The 12,231-nt window shown below is 32.8% G+C and overlaps 1 protein-coding gene across 1 annotated transcript; it reads left to right on the top strand.

Moving 5' to 3' along the window:
• Positions 1-1,912: 1,912 nt before the first annotated feature.
• On the top strand, positions 1,913-11,209 carry LOC132760587 (prolactin regulatory element-binding protein-like). Its single transcript, XM_060752589.1, has 9 exons — positions 1,913-2,056; positions 5,509-5,701; positions 6,226-6,482; positions 7,050-7,133; positions 8,084-8,199; positions 8,585-8,761; positions 9,644-9,716; positions 10,383-10,542; positions 10,831-11,209. Exons 1-9 carry the CDS (start codon positions 1,925-1,927, stop codon positions 10,914-10,916), a joined length of 1,278 nt encoding a protein of 425 aa, XP_060608572.1. The 5' UTR covers positions 1,913-1,924; the 3' UTR covers positions 10,917-11,209.
• The last annotated feature ends 1,022 nt before the right edge of the window (positions 11,210-12,231 follow it).

Genomic DNA, 12,231 nt, shown 5'->3' with positions numbered 1-12,231 from the left:
GAGCCGGGACGGCGAGTGAAAATATGTGGCATTTTATCATGTTGAGTGAAAATATATACCATATTTCACGAAAAAACGAAAAAATAACCTTTTTATTTAATTTCATTATCTGAGAAAAATGATGACAGACTCAACTGCATGCTACGCAACTGCAATTGTACAGCGCGCAGTAATATATTATTGCGTCTTGTTTTGCACGCGATATTTGACGCTACATTGTGACGTCACGTAAACAACTCTTTAAACGTCTGTACAGCGTTAATAACTGAATTAAAGATATTGGTGTTCGGATTTATTTTCTTAGTTAGACCATTTCCTATCATTCTAGATAGTTTTCAAAACAAAATTCAACAAAAGTTGTTTTGTATTTATCAGATTTTTCAAATAAAATGGCGAAAGAAGTCCTTTAAAATAAATATGAGTTTTGACTCCGCCCACTTTCATATTTATATTTCATATTTACTTTTAAAAAATATGAAATATATTTGACTGATATATAGAGGATATTTGTTTAGTTTAGTGTAAGATCGGAATATATTTCACCGAGTGAGCACCAAAAGGAATATTTCACGAGTGGCGCAGCCACGAATGAAATATGAACTTTTGGTGTTCACAAGGTGAAATATATTTCGATCTTACACTAAACTAAACAAATTTTCTTTTTATTATATGCAAAGAAACGTTTTAAAAAGACATTAAACCTAATACTGAATGAAAAGCGCGCCAAATAATAATACAAAGTGACGTCATTTACGACGTCACGTCATTAAGTTGGTACCCAGTACTGTGTACGCTGGTATTTCACTGAAACAACGTAAGGGGCTTAAATTCAAAACAGTGAAATTATCAAAGTGGTAATTTCACTGTTTCAAACAGTGAAATTACCAGTTTTATAGCACTGATATATTTCTATAAACCACCGAAAAGCATGTAATAAAGCACCATATTTCATGGGTAAAATTAAATAAACGTAAATATTCAAATACAAATGTGCATTTCGTAGGCGAAAACTCCATTTTGTAGTCTGACAAGACTTGATTACCGGTATTGTTTATATATATGGATATAATAAAGGAAAATGTTTATCCCATATTTTAATCGGCGTGGACAAAAAAAGTAACTTTTGGTCCTATAGATGTCAGTGTATGAAAACTATATACATTAAGTTGTATAACGAAGTTTGTAAAACAAACGTCCATTTCGTTGGCGAAAATTCAATTTAGCGATATGGAGTCATGTATAACAGTGAAAAATTGTGGTTCTTGTAAGCACACTTTGTTACAATGGATAAAATACCTGCAAAATATAGATCTGCAATTTAAAGTTAATATACAGAAAATGTAATATATATATTACATCAATGAAAAAAACATATGCTCTTTGAATGTACATTGCATGGAAAAGAATATGGGGATAATGAAACTTGAAAGTGAATTAATGTACCTGTAATATAAACTTGATTTGATTGTAAAGTATACCAGGGTCTTTCAAACAGACTGACCCTGTTGCATGTAAGAAACGTCGGTTGTTCTAATCAAGATCCTTGTTCGTGTATGAAAGAAAAACCCACAGAAATGGACCTGGAGTCACCAGAGCCTGCAACATTTTCAATTTTGTCGTGTTGGGCTTTCTGTAGGGATTCTGTATTTCTCCAGCACAGATTAAACAGACTCCTCAGCCCTAGTACATTCATATCAATAAGATTGATCTTACATGTGTACAGCTAGAATTTCCTTCAAAGTATTGTATGTTAAAGCACGGATTTATATTACAAAGTATGCTGGTGACCTTTGTTTTTGTTTGGAATTGTTTGTAGATCTAGCTCTTTACAAAAAAAATCTGTAAACTGACACATGAAATTACTTTGTCGTAGTAAAAAAACTTTCCGTCATTTAATATCTATTTAGGTCATTCCACTGCCAACATGGCGCCTGAGAAAGGGAAGTTGATTGTCAAATCGGATTTTCCTATGTACATAGTCAAATCCTTAGGCGAAAGACATTTCTTAGTAGCTGGTGGTGGAGGACAAGCAAAAACTGGCGTCTCAAATGCTATTGTAAGTCATTCTGTTTGTGAACAGTAGACTAATCTCTCTCCAGATGTCGACAAACACAAAATTCGTACTCATAACTATTCACCTCTATAATTTTTGCAAGTAAAAAAACCAGTAAAAGTCACTGCAGAGATATTGATATCAATAAAATTATCATTTTTATAGTATCTAAGATCAAAGACACTTAAGGATTAATCAGGTCTAGGATTTCATGGTTTTTACGGACTGTCTGTAAATTTTTGGACAATCCATAATTTTACAGATTTTCTTGTCTGTAAATTTACAGACATTAAGTAAGAAAATAGTAGAAGTTGCATTAAAATTTAAAACCGCAGGTTAAAATGAATAAGGTTAGGTATTATATGATTAAATGTAATAGTATGCTAAGATTCAGAACAGTTTGATGACTTTCAATTTTCACTTTTAACAAAAATTTCAAAATCATCATACAAAGATGAAACCCACCCCATTACCTTTGTAAATATAAACAAGCAATAAAACAACTTGTCTTAAGCTGCGGATTTTATTGTAAAACTAAAAACAGCAAATTTCACATTGAATATCTGTAAATTTATGGATTGAAAAATCTTTAAATTTCGAGACTGTCTATAAATTTACGGACAGTCCATAAATATTATGAAATCCTAGACCTGTTAATTGAGTCATAGGTGGCGCGATAGCTCTGTTGGTTTGACCACCTCCTGAGGTCCCGTGTTCAATCCTGGGTAACACCTTTGGGATTTTACAGAGACACTTTCAGTGTTTCCCACCTAACTAGAGGTGTACTGGTAAGAAATTCAGGTTATCCTTGCATGTATGTATGTATCAGTGTAGCCTGGGTTCCAGTCTGTTGATTTTTTATGTGCTTCTGTATGGCAAATCGACAGCCTGGGGAAATACGATTTTCGATTGAAGCGCCACCTAGTATTCACCCCTAAAATTACGGGTGTTATTTAAAGAATGATATCTCATGCAGGACAAACTAGTTTCTGAAAATAGAAACAGAATTTTCATGAAGTGACCGGAAGCTCAACAAACATTTATGGAGTCTCGCTTTAAAAACACCATTTCCAATTAAAAACTATAACTAGTTGACAAAGTTTATTGCATGATGAGTGAATTGGATCAACAGGTTTATTAGTTAAATTGGATAAAGTTTGTGAGCATCAGAGAATTGTGCTGGATGCAATTTATAATAGTAAATGGCGTCAAATTTCATCATCTTTGTCTCAATTTCGATTTAGTCATGTAATTTGTTGGTCACGTGCTAATCGGTCTATTAATAGGATTATCATTAGTCGATAATTAAATGGAAAACCCCACAGGTTTCCCCAGGCGTTGATACTATCAAAACCAGAGATGTTGTGTTATCTATGACGATCAAGCATGAAATAAGCGTATGTTATGAATATATGCAAAAACTATCAATGCCTGAATCCTAGGCTAGTATCAGTGCTATACACTGGGCATGTAAAAGAACCAAGGGGTCTTTTCAATAAGAGCTACAATGTAGGGACTGGTTCCCGGATTCCCATGTATCTCATAGCTTTCTCTGAAGTGACTAGTCTATATAGATTATAGACTATAGTCATGTCTACATCCCCGTAAGGGGTTTGACATTAATGGAAGATAGATAGATAGTCCCTGTTTCTTGATCTGCCCAAGTTTGTATGTTTTTTTCTCTTCCATTTGTGATTCTTATTTGGAAATATTGCACACATGCAACAAATATCAAACATACATATAATACAATTTGTTCATTTTTAAGATAAAATCAATAGTTTAAAGTTTAAATATTTTCAAGTACTTCTTAAAACAACCATTTAAAGAACAGGGCAACTGCACATGTCAACCATGACTGTCTTTCTCAGCTGGAAGCTTACTCATTAATTCTAAGAGTGGCGTCCTGGCCGAGTGGTTAACATGTCAGACTAGTAATCTAAGGACTGCTGACCATGTGGGTTTAAACCCTGTCAGGGGCAAGCTGTTGTTTCCTTGAGCAAGAAACTTTACATTCATTGCTTAGTACTGTTAGCATCCAGGAACAGATTAGAGAGTGTTTCAATAAGCTTATAGCTTTCAACACAATCAAACTAAAATAAATTTTTATAAACTAATTCTTAAAATCCAATTCACCTTGTGACATTATCAAGATACAGTTAAACTTCGTTCGCTCGAACTCGGATCGCTCGAATACCTCCCTTCGCTTGAACTCATCGCCCAGTCCCGGCAAAATTCCTATATAATATATACTGTTCTACCTCGGATCGCTCGAACACCCATCGCTCGAACTCTCGAACCTGATCTCCGGTCCCTTCGGCAGAAATATAGTGTAAATCACACCTTTTCGGTCGAACTCAAACAGACAACAAAAGTTGCGGGTCGACATGTTCTAAATAATTGACAGTCGGCGACACATGTTTTTAACACCTCGTGATCGTGACAAAGGCAATTATGGTTAATTGATACAAAATAAAAGGTGTTTTACCGATTTGTTTGTTATGATACAATTGTTTATTTGCAGTCTTTAGTAACGATAAAAAGAAAGTAACTCCTGAAATGCCCAAAGTAAATAAATAAGTAAATGACGTTTACCCGGACGGCTTTAATTACAACCGTGGTTCATGTAACGTGAATTGTAACAGTGTAATCTATTTATAGAATGATACTTGTACGTGTGTTTATTTTAGTAAATGACTACAAATAGATGCTGCTGTAAAATGTTGTTTTTTAATATTTTATCGATTCATTGTTTAAAATAAAATTCATCCCATAATAAACTTGAACACTGTTCACAGTTTAGATAATGCTCGCCCGATCGAACTCAACCAATTACAATATGCATGAATATAGATTAACACCGTGCACCGTTATTCAATAGGATAATATTTCTTAATATGACGTATTCGACAAACAGATGTACTAAAAAACAGTTTTATTGACTTATTTATCATTTGACCGATATAAGCTGGAAAACCTTAAGCCTATGTTCTATGTAATTATTGTTCAACCTCGGTTCGCTCGAACTACCGATCGCTCGAACAAATTTGCACAGGCCCTCCGAGTTCGAGCGAACGAAGTTCGACTGTATAGGTGTTCGCAACACTTAATATTAGCTTGCTTTTTCCGATATGATCAATATATGTTTCAAAGTTCCCCGAAGTTTTATCATCAAGTGTTCTTGTGCATATTGTCAGTTTTTTGCAATTCAACTTTCAAGGCTGAAGCATTTTGTTGTTATAACCAATGAAATGCTTAACCTGCGGGAAGTGAAAGCAGTTTTGCAGCTAGACAAGGCCCTATATTCTTTGACATCTTGGTAGCTCCATTTCAGTATTTTGATATTAAAATCCTTCAAATTTTGAATGGACACTACCAGATTCAAAGAAGCGTCATTCCATTACATGAATTCAGCAGGGTTAGCATTACACATGTATGTATTTCTTTTATATTAGGAGATATATGAGATTAAACAACGTGAGGATGGTATACATGCAAGTAGTGTATGCAGACATGACCTTGGCCTTCAAGCCCCGATGAATGGTGCAACACTGTATGATGGAAGACATCATATGTTCGCAGGAGGCCTTGATGACGAGTGTCACTTATTCTCACTAAAGTACAGAGTGATTTCCCCTCAGAAATCAGGTATGTAGTTGCAACATTCGATGTTTCTTTTTGACCATCAAACTCACATGTTGCTATTAAAATTGAATATTAGACAGAGTCATTGGTTAGGTAAGACATAGTTTTACATGTACTTGTGATGGTCTTATTGAAGTGCTGGGTAAGTGTATCTTAGTGAAGAAGTTAGTACCAGTAAATATCTCAAAGCATCATTGTGTTGTTGGTACTATACATGTATTGTTGGTATGAACTACATAAAATTTGTATGTTCTGTTTACAAGTGCATGCCACTTATAATAAGACTTAACAAAACTGCAATTTTCTTTTATTGTTTAGTTGACAATTATCTCAGACAATCCGTTTATGTTTAGCTTTGATTCTTATCTGCAAAATGCCAACTACATTTTTGCAAAGACAGACTCAAACATGTTTGTATGATTTCATTAAAGCTAATTTTTGTTCACTTAAATAAGCATATTTTATACAGTATATTTACATGGTTTTGTGTAAATTAAGTTAATAAGTTTCATGATTTTTTTACGCAGAAGCAAAGGATGGAAAATCAGGGTCAACAGAAGCTGTGAAGCGTAAAGGAAAGGAATCCAAAGATAAGGATGAACCATCAAGTAATACCAATAACCATTCTAATGAAACAAAACATGTGACTTTTGAAGTAGAAAAAATTAAAAGTGTTCGTACAGACTTTTGCAGTGATGGAAGTTTTCAGAAATGTGTTCAGATTGGCCCAGATCACAGTATCATAGCAACAGGTGGAGCAGACGGACATCTCAGAGTTTGGAAGGTTATTCAAATTACTGTTTTCTTCTTTGCAACAACAAACACATTATTTAATTGGGTATTTTGTCGTAAAGTGAAACCGTGTGATTGAACATTAAAAAAATTCATGCAATTTAGTTATAAAATTTTAAATAATCTATAAATTTACTTCAAAACCAGTTTTAAAGGTAATCCAGTTTTTCTTAATTAAAGATATATAGACATATAGTTATTGTTCTTGAAGATACAATGCATACTAATTATTTACCATCTTTCATCCTTAAAGGGTTTTATTTCAGAGAAATGTTTTCTACTTTTTTTGTGTTTCAATTGTTGTCATTGAAATAAGTTAATTAGTTTTTCCACTAAATTTGTCTAATTTTCATCTCTTTTTTGCCTTGTGCAAAGTAATATGGTAGAAATTGGCTTATACTAAAATATTGCATGGTTTTAGCATGAAAAAAGTTAATGTATGATATATTTTCTATATGATATGACAAACTTTTAAATAGGACTAGTCTATTTTCTTATGGGAATAAATTCCGAATAATATCGTTTTAAAAAGTAACTCGAGTTTTTCTATTACTTGCAGACAGATGGAATGACAAAGTTACATGACATAGCAGCTCACAAATCTGAGATAGATGATCTTGATATTAGTCCTAAAGGTGATAAAGTAAGTAAAACCTTTCACTGTCTGCCAGCCTTAAATTGTCCAACAACCATTTTGAAAACGGTCCATTTTAATGTTAATTTAATGGATGTGCAGATGATACATGTAATTTGGAAGTTGGTTGGTCTGGTCACACAGCGGAATAGAATCTGGTCAAGTTGACATATAGTCTGACTATAACTAATAATATCTGTCATGTGCTGCGGTTTATATCAGAATATCCTTCTGGAGGGGACCTGCCCATTTTGTGGTAACAAGGCTTGCCAAGTTAGCATTAATTAGGGTAGTACATGTAGGGCAGAATATATGGGTGCACTGTTGCTGATCAAGAGGTAGCTTTTATAGCACGTTAGTAGAATGTACACTTCTGGGATAACAGGTCCAGATTTGTAGATTCCTAGCCAGTGTTTTCAATTTATAACTCATTTTTTTCAATATCTTGTTTAAAATCTCTAAGTCAGATTGCCTCCCTTGTTGATCGTTATGGAAAATAAGTTGTTGCAGTGCTTACATATAAGCCATCTCTGCTGTGTTATCTCATTTTTTAACAGTGTCTGCAAACAAAATCCCAGTTCCAGAAGTTAAAAAGGTACATTACTACAATTCAGTGTCTAGAAGTGAAAATAATTATTTGTAAAATCAAGGGAGATAAGTATGCCTTAATAGATAATTTAAAGCAGGTCAGTGATTCTGCCTTGAAATGAAAACTGTTTGTCAGGATAAATGTAGGGAAGTTCTCTAATATTGTAGTAAAGCAATCACTCACCATTGACACACTGAAAGGGATCCTACTGAACTTTTTTTTAACATGATGGGACTTGAAATAATTTTTTGAGATTAGCTTTCATTTGATGTAGATCTAGACCAATGATAACTTGTATGCAAAAATTTCCGATCATTTGCTTACTTTGATTTCCAGGATAATTATTCTATTTGTAAAAAATTACTTTCAGATTGTTACAATAGCTAGAGGAAATTTTTTTTGTGTATGGAACACCAAAGATGGCAAAAAACACCTAGATATGGAGTGGCCTGGAAAAGCAGGAGAGCATAGATTTAGAGCTTGTAGGTAAGATACATGTTATCATATTAACAGGTTATATGACACTGTATATATGTTTGTAAGCGTATCTAACCAGAAAGTCTCAGCACAGATTATATACAATTACAGCAAATAAACATTGATGCAAAATCTTAAGACACCAGTTTTAATAAATATGTTTTGAACTTCTTGAATAAAAGATGATTTCAAAAATTAATGTACATGTATACTTTTCTTAACAAACTAAACTTATTATTCATAGTTAAAAACTACAACAAACTTTGTCTGGCTTCTGCAACTTTATGTTTTGATTTTATGATTTTTGACATTATGAACAGGTCTAGCATTACTATAAGTTCTCTTAAGTCTCTTTAATTATGTCAGTTATGTTTTCAAATTTTTTTTGTTGCAGATTTGGTTTGAAAGAAGGGAACTTAAAAAAGGGTTTTAATTTGTACACTATAAACATCCCTATAAAGCGACAGACTAAACCAGATCCTTGTTTTATAGCACTATGGGATGGGGAAAGTTTTAAACCAAGACTTGTGATGAATGCTGGTACAGAGGTACTGTCCTCTCTAGCAGTAAGGTAAATGCTATTTTTCACTCTCAAACTACTAAATGGACTTGTCCTGTTTTGAGTATGGAACTGTCCATTGATTGTTATTAGACTTCGCAATGTTAGAGAATGGCCTGTGGTCATACTGATGTTCTGTTTAGAATTTGTGGTGGTTATTTTTGGTTTTTATCACATACAACAAAGATGTAAGTTTGGAGGTGGCCCAAAATACATACTTGTATACATGTACATATATAAACAAGTTGTCATCCTAGTTTTGAATTTCAACCTTCTAAGACGCTAACAAGGTAGCTTATGTAAAGGTCAGTGGTTAGAAGCAGGTGCCAAAATGTGCTTGAAATAATGCATAGAAAAATACTTCATGACTTTCATGAAAAGTACGATAGGAAAACCTTCTTTATAACCTTTATAGATTAAGGGTAGTGGTGACGTAGTGGTTAAGGTGTCTGCCTCTCTGGGATCATAGGTTCCAGCGCTACTTGGATTACGACCATGTAATTCATATGACACTAGTACCGTTTGGTTTCTGGAAATGGACGTAAAAGTGATAAATATATATAAATGTTGCAATAACTTGTTTCGTAATCCAGCTTAAATAAATATGTTTAAACTAAACTAAAGGTTGATCTCTTGTGAAAGTTACAGGGTTGAAATGATTTATTCCATTGCCAACCTTAAGAAACATCATGTTTTATAATATTTTTGACATAAAACTGTTTTTCATAATGATGTAAGGTGTAAGCATCAGAAAACATATTTTCATAGCTACGATGCTAGTGTAACAGGCATTTTCTTATTCAACAAGAATTATAGCCGTTGGTTTTTATAACAAAGCAATTTTATAAAGTTTTAGTTAAAATATATAAGTTTTTAATTTTGAATTATTTACAGTGATGATGGAGTATATGTTGGTGTTGGAATGATAACAGGAAGTGTAGCTGTGTATACCTCCTTCAACCTACAGGTATGTTAGTCGTTTGTTATACATGAAAAGCTAGTTACATGTAAGTGAACTGATCACCCAGATATGACTTAACATGTGTTATAGTATGCAATAAATGTTACATTTGTAATCCTTCCTATGCAATAGATACAGGTATAACATAAATTAGCACATTATGCAGTATATTTGTAGTCTTTCTTATGCAATAAATGTCTCTTCCAAGTCTGGAAAGTCACCATATGAACACTTCATAATGTCACCTCAGAAGTTCCTTAAAACAAAATAAAAAAAATGTTGATAAATTAGAAGTGTGATGTGAAAATCAAAATATACAATATTCTTTATTATTATGCCCCTTTCACAAGTCGGTCCATCCATCAACTAAACCATTTCCTATCAAAAGCTTTGAAGAATGCATGTCCCTCAAAACTTCAAACTTGGTACAATACATGTATGTTGGATTGTCATGACCAATAGATAAACCCTTTTGTTTTTTTTGGGTTAGTAAGTCAAACATCAAGGTCACATTTGACCTTTTACTGACCTTTATAATTATTGTCTGACTACACACTACTACTTGTTGTTTAATACTATCATTTCATTATTTAGCTCTGTAAAATTTACTATGAAAAAAAGTTCATTACATAAGATTACATAAATTAACCTAATAAAATTTTCTCATTTCAGAAACTATATTACATTAAAGAGGCACACAGTATATTTGTGACAGGTTTAGATTTTATGCCAGTCTCTGAAGGTGCTAGAGCTGTATCAGGGAACCAGGACTTCACCTTACTTAGTATATCTGCTGATAATACTGTGAGAGTCCACCAGGAACCAACCAGAGGTATATATTAAGTTAAACCTTACCTGATCTATGACAGAGTGGTTAATATTGCTTATTTAAATTTTTTTGCTACTTTTAACTATGGGGTAAGGTCAGTCTAAGAATAGCACAAAAAAAGATTTTCATATCCCAGTATGTATTTTCATTACATGCTTTGCAATTTTAAGTGCCCCAGTTGATCTATGCAAGAAATTCAAATTTTTCGTTCTAGTCTTTTGAACTTTTGTGAAGTTCCTTTATAAGATACCCTGTGACATAAATTTTTTAATTTTGTTCTTTATTTTGCAGGCTCAGTCAATGCAATATTTGTTCTTCTGGCAGTTGCAATGATACTTATAGGAATTTTCTACTCAATGGCATGGATTGGATTGTGATGAACGCTTTTAAACATTCCCGTGTAGAACTTTTATTTATCGTGAACTGTTGTGGGTTGTAATTAGATATAGAAAAGCGGCAAGGCAAAGTTTGTCTGTGATATTAAAACTTTGACGATTATGATAAGAAAGGTTGTTTCAAGGCATTAAAAGAATTTTGTTGACAGTTGAGCTACAAATATTTTGCTTGACTCAAACATTTGCAATTTTTTTCCTGTTGTTAAAGACCTTTTGCTATGATAAATATTGTATTTTTATGCTCCTCGAATAAAACCTTATTACATGTAGTAAAAGATTGTTGCTGGTTTTTCCTTCATTCACATTACTGGTTTTCAATTGGAATTCCAATATCTAAAAAAATTTGGTATATATGTAGATTGTAAAGACATGTACTTGAAGGGGTTAAAGGTTATTAAGGTCAAGGTCACTTTAGATGTGTCAAGGCTGCATTGTGGATCATCTGTTGTTTGCTGACTTGTGTAGTAACAAAATTGGGCATTGATTGAATTTGTCAAAATTAAAATAAACTGCCACTTTTAAGTGCCAATTAATAAAATCATCAGTAGTAAACATTTCATTTTTTCTTCTTTTTTTTTTTTACTATTTTCCTGATTACCCGAAATTACCACCTGTTAAAAGCTGATTTTTATAATTACCAAAGATCAGGTGTCTTTTAAAGAGATTATTATGCAATGTATTTGTGTAAGGTTTATGGGAATTATGAGAAAAATCATCCATATGGCATACAGTTAGCAACCCAACATATTTGTAATTGCTGAGGATGATTATTTCTTTTATTATTGTTAATGTATATATTTTCAAATTTTATTAGATCTAGTTGTGATCATTAGGTGAATGATATTGAATGAATGCATTTCTAGGGGTTTCGTTTGAATTGTTAAAACATGCTTATTTTAATAACCTAATCTTTTGTCACTTGTATTGTTGTTTTTTTTGTTTTTTAAATATTTCACATAAGAAAGAATATTCCTCTGACTTACATATTAAGGTCCCAGATTTGATTCTGGTTCTTGTCCATGTCTTAAACTTAAATGAAAGACATTTTCAATTTTTAGCGTGTTGCCCCTGCTAGTCGCTGGCTCTTTTTTATTTTCATATTCCAATATATTGTCACTATTGTGAATGATCTTAATATGGCCTTAAGTGCTCTTAAATAATAGTGGTAGTGGTTGCTGACTAAAATATTTTTTTCTTCTGTAACTGACATGCAATATTAAGAGTTAAGGCATGTATGGGCCAGTTTGTTTTTTTGTTGGTTTTTTTTTTGGCCAAAAATGAACCTACTTTGCAGAAT

The sequence above is a fragment of the Ruditapes philippinarum genome, unplaced genomic scaffold (assembly GCF_026571515.1).
Source record: "Ruditapes philippinarum isolate M1 unplaced genomic scaffold, ASM2657151v2 ctg1341_1_1_1_1, whole genome shotgun sequence".
Lineage (NCBI taxonomy): Eukaryota > Metazoa > Mollusca > Bivalvia > Venerida > Veneridae > Ruditapes > Ruditapes philippinarum.
Note: the sequence above shows the minus strand (reverse complement) of the source record. Positions and strands in the feature narration are given on the sequence as shown.